This window comes from Lithobates pipiens, unplaced genomic scaffold, assembly GCF_037356315.1.
Source record: "Lithobates pipiens isolate NorthernLeopardFrog02 unplaced genomic scaffold, aLitPip1_a1.2 Scaffold_18, whole genome shotgun sequence".
Lineage (NCBI taxonomy): Eukaryota > Metazoa > Chordata > Amphibia > Anura > Ranidae > Lithobates > Lithobates pipiens.
In genome coordinates, this window is record NW_027507758.1 from 31,743,801 (window position 1) to 31,761,797 (window position 17,997).

The window sequence follows — 17,997 nt, forward strand, 5'->3', positions numbered from 1 at the left end:
TGCACTCACCTGTGTGATGCCCCTTCCCCCTTCCTCCATTCTTGCACCCACCTGTGTGATGCCCCTTCCCCCTCCTCCATTCTTGCACTCACCTGTGTGATGCCCCTTCCCCCTTCCTCCATTCTTGCATCCACCTGTGTGATGCCCCCTTCTCCATTCTTGCACCCACCTGTGTGATGCCCCTTCCCCCTCCCCCATTCTTTCACCCACCTGTGTGGTGCCCCCTCCCCATTCTTGCACCTGTGTGATGCCCCCTCCCCCATTCTTGCACCTACCTGTGTGATGCTCCCTCCTCTCCCCCATTCTTGCACCCACCTGTGTGTTTCCCCCCCCTTTCCCATTCTTGCACCCACCTGTGTGATGCCCCCTCCCCTCTTCCATTCTTGCACCCACCTGTGTGATGCCCCCTCCTCCATTCTAGCCCACACCTGTGTGATGCCCCCCCACCCCCATTCCTGCACCCACTTGTATGATGCCCCCTCCTCTCCCCCATTCTTGCACCCACCTGTGTGCTTCCCTCCTCCCCCTTTCTTGCACCCACCTGTATGATGCCCCCTCCTGCACCCACCTGTGTGATGCCCCCCCATCCCCTCCTCCATTCTTGCACCCACCTGTGTGATACCCCCTCTCCTCCTCCATTCTTGCACCCACCTGTGTGATGCCCCCTCCCCTCCCCCATTCTTGCACCCACCTGTGTGATGCCCCCTCCCGCATTCTTGCACCCACCTGTGTGATGCCCCTCCCCTCCCCCATTCTTGCACCCACCTGATAATGTCATCGTTGTGCCCCAGGAAGAATTTCTGCCCATGTTCCCGGGTGTTGTAGACCACCCCGACCCCGGCCACGAAGTAGACGAGCTCCTTGCCGGCGGTGTAGTAGAGGTTGTTGCGGCATTGGTGTCCCCGGTATCCGTAGACCCAGTCCAGGCGGAGCTGACACCCCGGAGCCGTCCTGTCCGCCATGATCGGTGCAGAGATGGCCGGTGTCCGGCTCCTCCTCCAGCAGGGAAGCCTCAGTCTAGTGCCACCATAATCCCCTGCCCTGGCACAGCTCCATGGAGGAGGATGTCCTCACCGCCCCGGGACCGGCATGGGGGAGGGGGGGGGGTCCCTGCAATCACCGACCGAGGGGGGAGGGGAGGAGGGGTGCTCAATGCCCGTCCCTAGGGAGCCGCCAGCATCCTCACTGCAGCATCCCCATCAATCACAGCCAGGGAGACCGAGAGGACCGACACCACAAATACCACACAAAACTAATGGCCCCGTTATCGGCAGACGCTGCGGCTCCGCTAATCTTCGCCCAAACCACCGGAGGTGAAATAATTACACTCCGCTTCAATCACAGGCGGCGGCGGATGCGTCAGCGTAGCGCCCCCTCTGCAACACGGATCTTACGCCGATGCTCCGCCGTAGCCGAGCTTGAAGAATAGGGCTGGGCGTAGTTGCTAGGGGAAAGGAGCACATCGCATAGAAACGGCGACGCCAAGCGGGCAAGGCACCAGCTGCTCCCTTCCAAAGGATTCTGGGAGTTGTAGTTTTAGGAAATCGAGCCATTGTATAGAGACTGCTGGCTGGACAAGGCAAAGAAAAACTACAATTCCCAGAGTTCCGTGCGGCGTTAGTCAGGATTTATCTCCTAGCTTGATCGTTTTTTTGCCGTTAAGAGGGATAGTTAGAGAACTGGTCTGAGGAGATTTGTTGGCGGGCAGGTAGAGGAGTTTACCTGACAAGGCGTGCAATGGGGCTTTGTCAGAGGATAGTCAGTGAAATGGATTCTAGGTTCTGCGAATAAATAGTATAAAATAAATAACGTCAATAAAACAAATGAAGGTATAAAATCATTTAAAATTTAAGGCATAAAATAAATCAATAAAATTAAGGTATACAATAAATGGAACAAATTGAGGTGTAAAATAAAAAAAATCAATACAATAAAGGTAAATGGTAAATAAATAGAACACATTGAGGTGTTAAAAAAAAAAATCAATAAAATGAAAGTATACAATAAATAAATGGAACAAATTGAGGTGTAAAATAACATACGATAACATTAAGGTATAACCTAAATCAATAAAATATATTAGGGTATAAAATAAATCAATACAAAAAATAAGGTGTAAAATAAAGTAAATCAATAATATTAAGGTATAAAATAAATCAAGAAAACAAATTGAGGTGTAAAATAAAATGAATCAATAAAACAAGGTAAGGAATAAAATAAATCGATTAAACATACCGAGGCATAAAATAAATCAATCATACAAAAATGTAAGGTATAAAATAATATAAATCAATAAAACAAACTGGGGTGTAAAATAAAAGGTGTTAGGCTGCGTCCACTCTTTAGCGCTTTGATTCCGAAATGAGCTTGTGTTGCCATTCCTTATTAATGGAACCCCAAACGCCACAAAAAAGGCACATTTTTGTCGCTTGAAAAAAAAAAAACCTGTGGCGAACACACGAAGCTTGACGCTCAAAAGGGTGCATGAGCTACTTTGCCTTGTTTGTCCCACGTGACATACGGCAGCCGGATTGAAATCAATGGGGCGGCCCTAGGCATACTGTGCAAAAATGTGGTGCGATTTGACACATTGCAATTTGTTTACACTCAAGGCAAAGAATGCTGCGCTTCTGAAAAACGACCCCCATTCATATTACTTTTTAGAGGCGTTTGACAGGGGGTGAGGAGGTGATATGTTGCCTCCTTAACCCCTTCATGCCGACCGTACGCAAATTTATGTTCATGGCTTGAAGCGGTTAAACCCGAGGTAATGCCTGGAGCTGCATCGTCACGGTAATGTTTTTTTTCGAGCTGGCGGTCGGCTCTTTAGTGATGCAAGGAATTTGCAACATTGGCAAAAGGAATGTTGGGACTTTATATGAAGCGCAGCTAAGAAAATAAAGATTAAAATCACGTGATCATGGGATCCAAAAATATAAACATTACGTCAAAAAATAACAAAGTAGTATGGTTCAATAGAATCTGAGTAATTTAATTATACATGATAATGACATATTGCATAGCAAAAAATATAAAATAATAATACAGAATGTTAGTTATCGTAATATAAAATTCATGAACAACATGATTAAGTTGATAATGGTAAAATATAAAACCAGTCTATGGGTAATAGAAACATTGGTAAATGGTACTGTAATTATATTAATTCATAAACAACAATCATGTAAACAGTAAAAAAGATAGATAAAGTAAATGAAAAATAAAAAATAAAAAGTGATAATAAAATTAATATCACTAATTGCAGAGTCTCAAGATCACATGATGTTGAAGATGTAGCATAAGGCTAAGGCCCTACGCGTTTCGTGGGGACTCCCACTCATCAGGAGCAGTAAACAAGTGCAACGATCTGTGATAAAAGGTAGAAAATCACAAGGTGAACATTTGCTGCACAAAAAGGAAAGAAAGGCAAGAGTGTACTCAATGTTCTTACCTATAGTTACATAAAAGTATAATATAATTCAAAGTGGAGGACGCCATGAGGACGTTATTTTTTGACGTAATGTTTATATTTTTGGAGCCCATGATCACGTGATTTTAATCTTTATTTTCTTAGCTGCGCTTCATATAAAGTCCCAACTTTCATTTTGCCAATGTTGCAAATTTCTTGCATATAACAGGGATGGAGGTAGATGAAGTTACCCATTCGTCACCTCATATAATGTCCCACTAACCCCGCCCTTTCTTTTCTTGGCTCTTTAGTGATAACAACTGATGCGGCTAAAAGCAGCACCACTGTTATCCTAAAGGAGCGGGAAGGGATGCCCCCCGCCACCTTCCGCTGCCTCCCGTCCCACCGAGAGACCCGAGCCACCAGATGGCGCATCAACCGGCTAGACTGAGATCCGAACAAAGCCGGATTCGGCTCCGATTGGGTCTCCGATGTAATATCCAGGAAGCAACGTCACAACGCTACTTCCGGTTTACTCAGCTGCCAATGGAGCTAATTTAAAAAAAAATTACAGTATTCCGAATCGCCAATTTTGGTGATCTGAATACTTTTAAGTGCAAAGGAGGGATTGGGGGGTCTTTTAGATCCCCCAATCCCTCCATAAAGAGGATCTGTCACCACCTATTACTGTCACAAGGGATGTTTACATTCCTTGTGAAAGCAATAAAAGTGATTGGATTTTTTTTAAATGGACAATATAAAATAAAGAAATAAAATAAATAAGATTTTTTTTTTTTAAGTGCCCCGTCCCCGCGTGCTCGCACAACAAATAAAATGTTTACATAAGTCACCCCTGCAAATGTAAACGGTGTTCAAATCACACATGTGATGTATCACCGCGATCATCAGAGTGAGGACAATAATTCCAGCAAAAGTCCTGCTCTCTAATGCTAACCTGGTAATCGTTACATTTTTTAAAAGTGTCGCCTATGGAGATTTTTAGGTACCATAGTTTGTCGCCATTCCACGAGTGTGCGCAATTTCAAAGCATGACATGTTAGGTATATATTTTCTCGGCGTAACATCATCTGTCACATTATACAAAAAAATTGAGCCAACTTTACAGTTTTTTTTTTATATTTTAATTCATGAAAGTGTCTTTTTTCCCCAAAAAGTGTGTTTGAAAAACCACTGCACAAATATCGTGTGACATAAAATATGGCAATGATTGCCATTTTATTCTCTAGGGTCTTTGCTAACAGAAATATATATATATATATATATATATATATATATATATATATATATATATATATAATTTTTGGGGGTTCTAAGTCATTTTCTAGCTTAAAATACGGATTTTAACTTGTAAGCAACAAATGTCAGAAATAGACTTAGGCATGAAAGGGTTATACCTGTCTTAACAGCACTGTGCCATAACCAATTGCGACCCCATTCACTTGATTCAGTAGTGCAGGTCAACCATGACAGGGTGTATAATTTCTGCCATAACTGCAAGGCATCGCAATCATGGGTGGAATCTGCACAACCCCAGACACTGCCTTTGACGTTGAAGTAAGAGCTATTGGAGGGTGGTATAAATGTGGCTTATCCACACAGTTTTACTACCCCACAACTACAAGTGTAAACAAGCCCTAATGGTGGCCATAGTGTTATCCAATCAATAAGCAATTCGACAGGCAGTGAGGAGGCAATATATGTCACCTCCCCACTACCTGTTTGAACCCCCCCCCCCCAAATTCAACGTACATCGCACAACTGCAGTAGTTCCTGCTGAGCACGACCAGGGGCATAATTCTCACTGCAGCTGTGAAGCGAATCGCTGTGTCCGGTCCAGTTCACACCACAGAAACGCAGTCCGGATACGTTTCTGCATGCTCATTTTTTATGCCTTTGTGATACATTCCAGAGCATTTTTATGCATTCTATTTTTTACATTTCTCGTAAATTTTTCTATCTGATTGATTGATCAATGTGCAATTTGATCAAAACAATCAACTCAGAAACCGAATGAATAGCCAAAACTTCCCTTCTGATTTCCTAATGGTAGTTGTAGTCACCTCGATAAATGATCAATTTTATTTCTGATCGACCACTTTCAATAAGAATAGTTAATTTGTAGTCGGCAACTCATCTGAACAATATGCCACAGACGGGGAAGTAGATCTTAATCAATAGTTCAGATATGGTCGCAATATATGATAATAAATTATTGATCGCATTTGTGTTTCCGACATATAATCTGAGCAACTGAAATCCAATTGTAGTCACGAATAAATCATCTTACAGTGCTGTCAATTGATGAAACATGATCGATCATTTTCTGCCCGGGCTGATCGACATAGTTTGATTGAATCCAATCTAAACTGAGTCTCATGGCAGTAAATGGCCAGCAGGTTCCAAAGCTGATTGGTGGACAACAGGAGTGTGGACAGAATACAATCACAGTGTTATGCATTTGTAGCGCTTGAATTTTTATGCATGCCTGGTGTGGTGAGAGGACTGTTGCCCAGAAGTTATATACAGCACTTTACACACTGTTTTCCCTTCCCACAATAGGTGAAGGAATACCCAAAACAGAGGCAGAAGTAGTTGGACAGGAAGAGAAGGCTAGTGAGACTATTGTGCCAGAACCAGTGAAGCAGAGGAAACGAAAAGGCCTTTCCCAACTCAAGAGACCGACCTGTGAGATGTTGGATGAGATTTCCAAAGAAGTTGTGCTCACCCCTCAAGGGTTGTCAAGAGAGCCTGACCTTCTCACCACAGATTTGCTGAAAGGAAACCCATCTCACCCCTTGACACATCTGTACAAGACACCACGGTGTCTGCTGTGAGTGCACAGAACCATCTCCCATCACAAGAGAACTGGTGGGAGGCTCCTCTGTCCGTATTATGCAATCGACTAGAGGCAAAAATGTGTAACAGGGCAAAGATTTTGAATATCTTTGGGGACCAAAGGTTTAAAGCAGGGGGCATGAGTAGCGCTTGAATTTTTGCCATGTAATGCTATTAATAGGACCATGTTAATAGATTGGTATTTGGCTCCCTCTACTGGTATGCAATGGAAAAGACTTGTTTAACTTTCACATAACAGCTAAGCAGGAAGTGACTTAATTGTTTACGTTGTGAAAGGACTCACCTACCCACAATGCCCACTCACCTAACCATGAACACTGAGTGGCTGAACTGCATGCTGGGTAGGTAATAAAAGGCCCAGTGTGGCCATTTTATTTCTCTTCTGGACGCGTGGCCTGCCTACAGGGATCTGTGAGAGAGTGTTTTCAGAGAGCGCGGCCTGCATTGCGAGGAGTGGAACAGCAACCACTGAGAGTGCCTTATCACAGTGTGCTGGAGAAACTGTGATCGGGTCTGAGATCCAGAACACCTGACGGAGCCAAACGAAGGTCCTGGTCATCTTGCGGATCGGTGTAGCATGATGGAGCTGGCTGGCAGCAGGACTGAGACTACCGGAGCGGAGGCATCCAGTTATGTTATCCAGGCCTGGTGTGGTGAGAGGACTGTTGCCCAGAAGTTATGTACACCACTTTACACACTTAGACTTACCACGCAGTGTTGACCTGTAGTTCCACAGCAAGGGTCTCATTTAAGTGGACTGAGTCCAACCAGGCCTCAAAGTTTACACTCCACTAGGTACTGACTGACAGCCCGAGGGTGCTTTCACTGGAGACAGTTTCACGTGTGTTCCATAACCAGAATTATTGTCATCATTCACTTTATGTCACTTTATTACCTATCAAAGCTTTGGATTACAAACACTGCAGTATAATAGCTAGCAGAAGAAAGAAGACCAGTGAGACCTTCACTGGGAGGACTTGGTGTCACAATTACATGTAAAGGACTGCATTATACCTCAGGGAGAGCTCTTGAGAAATGATACTGTGTTGTGTCTAATAACCTTGCATAGTATGTCTAGTACGGACATACTGGAAGTGGGAAGGTGACCAGGGTTAAGGCTTTATCACCTTGAGCACTAGTCCCACTTGGAGATGCGCCTGCAGGGGTTATTTAAGGAATCTTTGTAGTGCTAACAATACACAATTATTCATTGCATTATTGTGTTAAGTTTGTGTGTTAATACCATTATTGTAACCACTGTTTAAACCAGTTTCAGTAAACTTGCACTCTGGTTAAGTTACAATTGGTGTGAGGCTTGTTCATTCTCCTAACAGGGGGAGCAGCGGATGCCCAGGTAACGACAAAGGTATATTATATGCATATTGTTACTGTGGAATGTTCCTTGTTATTAAACTTAGCACCACCACTGTTACACAGCTGTGTCAAGTGGGTTGAGGCAAATTATAGTGGGGTGGAAAAGCAGAGCACAGGTCCAATCAATTAGGCCAAGGAGGAGGGATATAATAGTACAGCCTCTGCGATGGTTTTTAAAATCACCGCCTTGCTAATGCTATGATGGCGCAATTTTGGTTTTGACCTCTCGGTCCGCCGGATGCTGAATACATCACACACTATTGTCATCATAGCATTCTCAAGGCGGCGATTTTAAAAACTATCACAGAGGCTGCACTATTATATCCCTCCTCCTCGGCTTGCCAGCGGTGTATCATCCTCGCTCCTTCGTGGACCCGTCAGTGATCTTGGATAATTCCCCCCTTCTTTATAGATATGCCTGATTACTACCAACTTTTGTGAGTAGCCATTTGGCTGTGTGCTTTTATTATATTAAATGCTTTTATATATACTGCACTTAGTCTGGCGCACTTCTCCTTTCTCTACGTCCTACCACCATGGTCAGAAATATTTCCTAAACCACATTTAGGAGATATTTACAGTACTTATAGGTAAGCCTTATTATAGACTTACCTATAGGTAAAAGTCAGAGATGGTAATTTACCTTCTCTTTAAGTGTGACAAATATGCAAAAAAAACAAAAAACAAAAAAAAATCAGGCAAGGGGCAAATGCTTTTTCACAGCACTGTAAGTTGTACCTGGCTATCTATAACCCCCTCTCTTCTACAGCCATTCAAAGCAGAGAATTTATACAGCTTGTCTGAGCTTTCCGGAAAAAAAAGGGTGTGGAGAGCTGAAGTCACACTTTACAGAGCTCAGTGAGGAGAGATCTGAGAGCTGATTGGAGAGAGGGGAAACACCCCATTTCATACAGCAAGCAGGAACAGAGCTGAGGCTGTCAATTATCTGGAGCTCCTCCCGTGTTACCATTTTTCTCTCGGTGTCAGGAAAACTTGTCAGAGGTGACTCATGCTGATAGCAGAGAAAGGAGGCAGAAGACAGAAATTGCATTTAGTGCTCTGAATTGAGACAAGTACACACTATAGAGGTATATGCTTTGTTCATATTTCATGTCTGAGATTTACAACTACTTTAACCGCTTGCCAACCAACCACTGCAGTTATACTGTGGCAGGTTGGCTCAGCTGCACGATTTGACATAGCTGTACGTCGGTCCTTTTAATAATTATAGTAGGCGTGCATGCATCGCGTCAGCCACAGCCGATGCGCGTTGCCATGATGTCCGCCGGCCACCCACGATTACTCCATAGAAAGCCAGAATGGGGATCTGTCAATGTAAACAAACAGATCACCGTTCTGACAGGGGAGTAGAGAGAGATTGTCTGTTCTTAGCGATTAGGAACAGCGATCTCTCTCATCCTCCAGTCAGTACACTGCCCCCACAGTTAGAAACACCTACCAGGGAACACTTAAACCCTTTATCGCCCCCTAGTGTTAATCCCTTCCCTGCCAGTGACATTTATACAATAATCAGTGGCTATTTTTTAGCTCTGATCACTGTAATAATGTCACTGGTCCCAAAAAAGTGTCAGAAAAGTCTGATCTGCCTGCCGCAATGTCGTAGTCACGCTAAAAATCGCTGATCACCGTCATTACTAGTAAAAAAAAAAAAGTATAACAAAAATACCATAGATCTATCTCCTATTTTGTAGACGCTATAACTTATAACCAATCAATATATACGCTTATTGCATTTTTTTTTACCAAAAATATGTAGAAGAATACATATTGGTCTAAACTAACGAAGACATTTTTTTTTATATTTGGGAAATTTATTATAGCAAAAAGGAAAAAATGTTTTTTTTTTTTGTTTTGTTTTTAAATTGTCTCTATTTTTTTGTTTATAGTGCAAAAAATAAAAACTGCAGAGGTGATCAAATACTACAAAAAGAAATATTTATTTGTGGGGGAAAAAAAGGACATACATTTTGTTTAAGTACAGCGTCGCACGACCATGCAATTGTCAGTTAAAGTGACACAGTGCCGTATCGCAAAAAAATGGCTTGGTCCTTAAGGGGGTAAATCCTTCTGGGGCTGAAGTTAAGTGGTTAAAGGAAATTCCACTGTTGCCCTTCACACATTTCTGTGGGTCTCTAAATAATTATGCGACTGTTTTAAGTCACATTGTATTAAAGGCTGCGCATTTTTAAAATAAATATTGCCTTCTCTGCATAGGCCTTTTCTTTTTATTATAAAAACACACTTTAGAATGAATGTAAGCTGAATATTTCTAGTTTAATAAATATTGATGTAAGAGACTTTTCCTCCAGAACACACATAGCTGGCAGTGTGATCCAACAAGGATGATAACAATGGTGGAGATTTTTCTTGTCTTGTATTGTTTATTACGCAGCATATGATCATTTGCTAAAACCTCAATGATTTGCTTTTAGCTGTACTCTTTATGTGCTTTTCTTTTTTGTGTTTGTAGATTTGTTATGCATTTCTTTGAACAGTGCATATACATAAAGGTTGTCACCCAGACCTAGAAGTGTGTTACTAGCAGGAACACCAGGGAAAAATAAAGGAAAAAGGCCTTGAGAAAAGAATATTAAAGACGGGTACGCTGGAAATTTAAGGCAAAACATTTGTGTATACATATAAAATCATCATAAATACCCTTTTTAAAAGTGATCACATCCCCTCTGTTCTCAGCTGCATAAGGAGCTTAGGGAAGAGAAGCAGCAGCACACTGATTCTCCCAGTAAATGGCTGTGCGTGGGGAGGGGGGGGGGGGGGGGGGTCATGTCTGCACATGTTTGATCATTTAGTACAGCTAGAAAACTGACCACACTGTGCTATCATGCCTAGCATGGTCAGTTTTTAATAGGAAAGCAGAGGGACTGGCAGAATCACCAGGCATTTCACATAAAGGAAGCAATACAAAGAGAACAGGAGCCTTTTTCATACAAGTACATGGTACAGCAGGCACATATCAGGAATATTACATGTTGGATTTACATATTCATTAAAGCGGAACTCCAGGTATGATCTTAATTGCATACTTACAGTATATTGGTCCAGCTCAGCACAATGAAAGTATGTAAATCTAATTTCTGAAGGGCTACTGGGAAAGCTGACAATCACTGTAATCAAAATGGTGAAACTCATGTTTTTGAGGGCTGTGGTGACCCTTTTGATACCCTGGAACAGACATTCTCAACCAGGGTTGAGTGGAACCCAAGGGTTCCTCCGGAGGTTGTTAAGAATTCCTTGGATTATGGTTCCTCCAGAGATTTTTAGCATTTCCTTGAATTATGGTTCCTCTAAACATTGCTAGGATTTCTTCGGATTATGGTTCCTCTAGAGATTGTTTGCAATTCCTTGGATTTTGGCTGACTGAACTCCCATTTGATGGGGCCTGCATATTTCAATGGGCAGCATCACTTGGCAGAGCCAGATTCATGACACTAATGATCTTTTTTGGCTGTCGGTTAGGGATGCCATTTTAAGGTTTGCCTTCTTCCCAATGATCACCAATGTAAGGGCATTCCCCACTGACCCCTGATGGACTAAGCATGTGTTCCCTGAGACCTGAAAATAATTTTAGGTAAAATGGTTGAAAAAGGCTGTGGTTCCCAAAATTTTTAAGACCAGGGCCTAGTAAATTCTTCCAAAACCTTCCACGCCCTAAGAGTAAAAAAATCAAGTTTAAAAGTATGGGAATGCAGAACATGCATTGAAATGTTGGAAGTCTTTGGATAGCGCTGGGTGTCACTTTGAGGGGGTTGTGAAGTGGGTTAGCAGATTTGGCCCTTTAGGGGATGAGGTTCTGGAGGGGGTGAAGGGCACTGTGGTAGGTCGGGGGTCAATATGGGACACCATTGGAGGTTGGGGGTCACTATGGAAGGCTGAAGGGCACTGTGGGAGCCTGGGTGGCACTGTGGAAGATTGTGGAGCACTGCTGTCAGGAAACAAATACAGCTAATGCTCATTACTGTGCTGCTAATGCTCATTCTCATGCAGCTAATACTAATTATTGCACAGTTTAGGCCGCGTACACACGCGCGGACTGTTCGCCCAACTTTGTCCGTCCAACAGTTTCGGCAAACAGTCCGCTCAAACTTAGCATGGACGGACATGGCCACACACGACGAACGAACAGTTTGCTGAAACCGTGCGCGATGACGTGAACGGCACGTACGACGGGACGAAAAATACGACGTCCTATACACTGCATTATAGCTTTTGGCGTGAAAATCCTTTCTGAGCATGCGTGCAACTTTGTTTGACGAACAAGCCTACACACGAGCGGACTGTTCGCTGAAACAAGGTTTCAGCGGACAGTTTTACGGAATTTCCGAAAAACCTTGTTCGTCCAACTGTCCGCTGAAACTGTCCGCTGAAAGCCCACACACGAGCGGACTGTCCGCCCAAACACTGTTCAGCGGACAAAGTTGGGCGAACAGTCCGCCCGTGTGTACGCGGCCTTATTCTCCTTTCCGTACAGCTAATGCTTGTGCAGATGTATATTCACACAAGTGAGCTCAGTATCCATAGTGTATCCAGTGTGTACTGATAAGTAGGCGCAGTTGTGTGCACCAGTAAGTGCACACATCCATGCACATTGGTGCCAAACTGCTTATTTAAAGGAGATCCTGGTGTGTGCTAATCACTGGATGTTCTTCAGCTTCCCCATGAGCTTTTTTTCTGTGTTCCTGCTAACTAATCTTATGTTGCTGACCCGGCTTGTTCCTGACCTTGCTCTGTGGATTCTGTGGTGCCAACCTCAGCCTGTTACTGGACCTTGCTCTACCTGCTTCCCTGATACTGACCTCAGGCTGTTTCCTGACCATACTGCTGCCTCACTGTTTATGACCCTGGCTCACCTTGACTACATCTTTTTTTTTTTTTTTTACAAATGACCTTGACTACATCTTTGACCGTGGCTGTCACCTGCTACCAAGCTACCAGCACCCATGCTTCTTTGAGCCTTGTACCTCTGTCAGCACCTTCAGGGGTGCTCAGACCAGAGCCGCAAGAGAAGCCCTCTGGTCAACTCAGCCTCCAACCAAGGCACATGACAACTGCTTAGGCCTGAGGGCTCTCAGGAGGCCTTGGAGCACTGTGAGGCACTATTGGAGGTTGGGGGACACTATAGAAGCTGGGAAGTACTGTTGGTGGTTTTAAATAGGTTGGAGGCCTGGGAAAGGAGAGGGCATGCCTAGTGATTGACAACCACCACTCTGGAGGATTGCTTACAGACATCCAACTGTAAATGACTAGATTGGGTAAGCCTTCTCTGATGTCTGGCACCTTAACCGTCCTGGTCCAGGTTCATGTATAACATTGCAGTTGACTAGCAGAGGACAAAGTACCATTGGTTTTTCCAGACACCGCCTAAAATTATTTTAAACAAGATGGATCTGTTAATATTATCCTGCAACACTTTAATTTGCAGTTTCTCTGCAGAAAGCCATTTGATTAATTGACCTGTGTAATTGATGTACTTTATATGTCTCCAAACCTTTGGAACGTTAACCTGCATTTGGAGCCCTGCCAATAATAGCCATTTACTTATTACTAGACTTCTTATAGCACTAGGGACAGCTAAATGGAATGAAGGTGATCCATTTGTGAATCAATGCCAAAGGATAACTGTACTTTAAATTACCAAGCAAAATCCTGTTAGTGTGGATTTTTTTTATAAGCTTTAAAAGATGTGGAAAAAAATAATATTTCTTTATCTAGATTTAACATATCTGTGTCTGCATTGAGCCATTGTATCAAGCAGGTATGTGGCCCAATAAAACCCAATATATATGGCGCGACCAAATAATAAACCTAAAAGCAGCTGTTCAAACAAAATTCATGTATACAAAAACAATACACCCCAAAAAGAACAGCTCTCTGAACCCACCAAGTGATTCATATACACTACTTTTATATACACTTCTGTACAAAAGTTTTGGGGCAAGTGTGAACAAATGCTGTAAATTAAAAATACTTTCAGAAATAGAAGTGTTAATGGTTTATTTTTTATTAATTATTAAAATGGAATTTAAATGAACAGAAGATAAATCCAAAGCAAATCATTATTTTTTGCCTTTTTAAAGCAGCATCAATTCTTCTGGGGACACACTGTCCTTGTGCGCACAGTTTTTGAAGGAACTCGGCGGGTAGGTTGTTCCAAACATCTTGGAGAACAAGCACAGGTCTTCTGTGGATGTCGGCTGCCTCAAATCCTTCTGTCTCTTCATGTAATTCCAGACAGACTCCATGATATTGAGATCAGGGCTTTGTGGGGGCCAAACCATCAATTCCAGGACTCCTTGTTCTATTTTACCTTAAGATTAATGACATTAGTTGTATGTTTGGTGATCGTTGTCCTGCTGCAGAATACATTTTAGGCCAATCACATGCATCCCTGATGGTATGGCATTATGGGTAAGTATCTGCCTGTCTCTCGCAGCATTGAGGACATCATTGATCCTGACCAAATCTCCAACTCCATTTGCAGAAATGCAGACCCAAACTTACAAGGAAAATCCACCATGCTTCACTGTTGCCTGCAGAAATTCATTATTGTATCACTCTCCCCCAACAAACTACTTACTGCAACAGCCAAGAATTTCAGTCCAGAGCACCTACTACCATTTTTTTGCTACCCAGTTCCTATGTTTTCATGCATAGTTGAGCCACTAAGGCCGCGTACACACGGGCGGATTGTATGGCCTACTTAGTCCGTCATACAATCCGACGGACAGTCCGTCCTACTTTTGAATGAACGGACTTGACCACACACGGATGCACAAACAGTCCGTCGAAAGCTTGCGCGATGACGTGTACAGCACGTACGACGGGACTAGAAATAGGAAGTCCAATACACAGCAATGCAACCTTCCGCCGTGTAAATCCTTTCTGAGCATGCACCATTCTTAGTCCGTCGAACTAGCCTACTCACGAGCGGATTGTCCGCTGAAACCAAAGTATGACGGACAGTATTACGGAAATTCCGAAATACTTAGTACGCCAGACTGCACGCTGAAAAAGTCCGCTGAAGCCCACACACGAGCGGACTGTCCGCTGAAATGTGTTTCGGCGGACTAAGTAGGCCATACAATCCGCCCGTGTGTACATGGCTTTAGCCTTGTTTCCATGTCAGATGTATGGTTTTTGGCAGCAATTCTTCATGAAGACCACTTCTGGCCAGACATCTCCATACAGTAGATGGGTGTACCTGGGTCCCACTGTATTCTGCCAGTTCTGTGCTGATGGCACTGCTGGACATCTTCTGATGTTGAAGGGAAGTAAGCACGATGTGTCTTTCATCTGCTGCATTAAGTTTCCTTGACCGACTACTGCGTCTACGGTCCTCAAGGTTGCCCATTTCTCTGTGCTTCATCTAAAGAGCTTAAACAGCACATTTTGAAACCCCAGTCTGCTTTGAAATCTCTGCCTCTGGGAGAGACCTTGTGATTCAGTATAACTACCTTGTTGCTGTGCTCAGCCTTGTCATGGTGTATGACCTGCAATACAAAAACGATCTTCCACAACTTCACCTTAGTAGCAGAATTTGGCTGTTCCTCATCCAGTTTTAAGCCTCCTAGAGAGCTGTTTATGCTTCAGTTAATGACTGTTTCAACCTACATAAGACAGTGATGATCATTAGCACCTGCTTGTTATAATTGGTTAATCATACACCTGACTCTAATCCTACAAAATTTCGGACTTTGTGCAAGTGTACAAAGTGTGCAAGTGTAAGAAAAAACAGTGCTGGTTTGAAGCCAAAGGGTAGTCACATCAAATATTGATTTGATTTAGATTTTTCTTCTGTTAGCTCACTTTGCATTTTTTTACATTGATAAAAATAAACACTTAAAATATATATTTTTGAAAGAATTCTTTACAGCATTTCTTTACCCCCACCTAAAACACTTTTGCACAGTACTGTGTAATGACAAAATACAATAAAATAATATCCCATAGATGTGAAAATAGGGTAATTCCTCTTCATATATAATCCGTACCAATCACCACATGATCTGTCACCAATCAGAGTCGCACTCACCAACAGCAATGATCTCCAAATTATAGGTAAGTATAATGTGCCTGAAACATCCGTGCCACAAATGATTAACTATCATGGAGGTACCAAGAATTTAAAAAGCCTCATACATTTGAATATGGTTTATTAACAGCTTGCCGACCGCATAACTTATGCCGCGTACACACGATCAGACTATCCGTCAGACTTAGTCCGGCGGGCAATCCGCCGGACTTTCCAGTGGAGGTCCGCTGGACTTTCCGAACGAGCGGACTTGCCCACACACGACCACACACGAACTGACATTTCTGGCGGACTAGGTCTGGTGGACAATCCGCAGGACTTTTGGCGGAGGTCCGCCAGACTTTCCAAATGAACGAACTAGCCCACACATGGACTAAAGTCCGTTCATTTTGAACGGGACTTCAGGTACGACGGGACTAGCGAAGGAAGTCAATGTCGCCGCCTCCATCAGCGAGATTGACACCTCGTGAGCCCCGTTGCCTGGTATGGGTTTTAAGGGTAACCCCTACCCGGAAAATGGCGTGGGGGTCCCCCCACAGTCCATACCAGACCCTTATCCGAGCACGCAGCCCGGCCGGTCAGGAAAGGGGGTGAGAACAAGCGAGCACCCCCCCTCCTGAGCCGTACCAGGCTGCGTGCCCTCAATATGGGGGGGGTGGATGCTTTGGGCAAGGGGGGCGCCATGCGAGCCCCCCACCCCAAAGCACCTTGTCCCCATGTTGATCAGGACAAGGGCCACTTCCTGACAACCCTGGTCATTGGTTGTCGGGGTCTGCGGGCGAGGGGGCTTATCGGAATCCGGGAGCCCGCTTTAATTAAGGGGCCCCCAGATCCCAGCCCCCCACCCTATGTGAATGATCGTACCCCTACCCATTCACCTGGGGGGAACAAGAAAAAACACACAACACAGGTTTTTAAAGTAGATTATTAGGCAGCTCCGGGGGTCTTCTTCTGACTTTAGGGGTCTTCTCGCCGGGCTTCTCCGCTATCTTCTGCTCTTTTGCTAGCGGAGGAGCCCGGCTTTCTCCTTTGTCGTCGTCGCCGTCCAGGGGTCTTCTTCTGACTTCTCTTCGCTTTCCGGTCTCTACCGCTCTTCGGTTCTTCTGCCGGGCTCCTCCGCTATCTTCTCCCAGCTCTTTTACTAGCGTTGGCCCGGTCTTCTTGTTCGCCGCCGTCGCCGCCGTCTTCTTCTTCCTTCTTCCCTTCTTTCGATGTTGACACAACGCTCTCTACCGCAGTAATGTTGGGGATGTGTTGCGCGGCGACTTATATAGGCACAAGGGGCGGGGTCACCGGGCGATGGCACATGGTGACCCCGCCCCTTATGATGTCACAGTCTCGGGTGATGCTGGGACTGTGACATCATAAGGGGCGGGGCCACCATGTGACATCACCCGGTGACCCCGCCCCTTACACCTATGTAAGTCGCCGCACAACACGCCACCGGCATTACTGCGGGAGAGAGCGTTGTGTCAACATTGGAAGAAGAGAAGAGATTGCGATTTGTCCACTGCAATATTGTAGTCCCACTATAAGTTGCTGATCGACCTGCCATTACTAGTAAAATATCCCATAGTTTGTAGATGGTATAACCTTTGCACAAAGCAATCAATATACGTTAATTGTGATTTTTTTAACCAAAAATACGTAGCAGAATACATATTGGTTTAAATTGACGAAGAAATTACATTTTTTTATTGAGTACGTTTTATATCAGAAAGTAAAACATTTTTCTTTTTTTTTAAATTGCCGGTCTTTTATTGTTTATAAAAAATGCAGAAGTGATCAAATACCACCAAAAAAGCTCTGTGGGAAAAATAGAACATACATTTTATTTGGTTACAGTGTTGCACGTGCAATTGTCAGTTATAGTAACACAGTGCCGTATTGCATAAAATAGCCTGGTCATAAAGGAGAACAAAATGGGTTCCCCTTAGATTTGGACTTTAATGGCATTTAAGTACGTATAACAATTATATTATAGTAGAAAAATAAATTATTTATAACACATGGTTAAAAAAGATAACGCAAAGTCTACATTACAAAAAACAACTGATGGTGCTACAACTGTAACATGATGATGGTATAGACTAGATATTCTTCACCCAACGCATTTCAGAGTCATTTAAGTCTCTTTCCTCAGGGGTAAGGAAGATATCAAATCTAGTTACTTCAGTTGTGTATATGCAGACAACAGAAAACACTGCCCTAGGGAGTTGCCGCCCTCTCCATGGGCGTAGTATAAGGGGTTACAGGGGTCATAATC

The 17,997-nt window shown here is 43.7% G+C and overlaps 1 protein-coding gene across 4 annotated transcripts in view; it reads right to left on the bottom strand.

Annotated features, from left to right (window-relative positions):
• Positions 1-1,389, bottom strand: part of EML6 (EMAP like 6) — a 295,572-nt gene extending 294,183 nt beyond the window's left edge. For 2 of the 4 annotated variants that reach the window (XR_013276589.1, XM_077485540.1), the window contains exon 1: positions 766-1,388. Coding sequence is in view for 3 of the 4 variants with exons in the window: in XM_077485540.1 (XP_077341666.1) it covers positions 766-962 (197 nt within the window). In the remaining variant the exon portion in view is untranslated. Of the gene's footprint in view, positions 1-765 lie in introns of all 4 variants that reach the window. The other 2 variants (XM_077485543.1, XM_077485542.1) reach the window with 2 other exon arrangements.
• Positions 1,390-17,997: the final 16,608 nt, after the last annotated feature.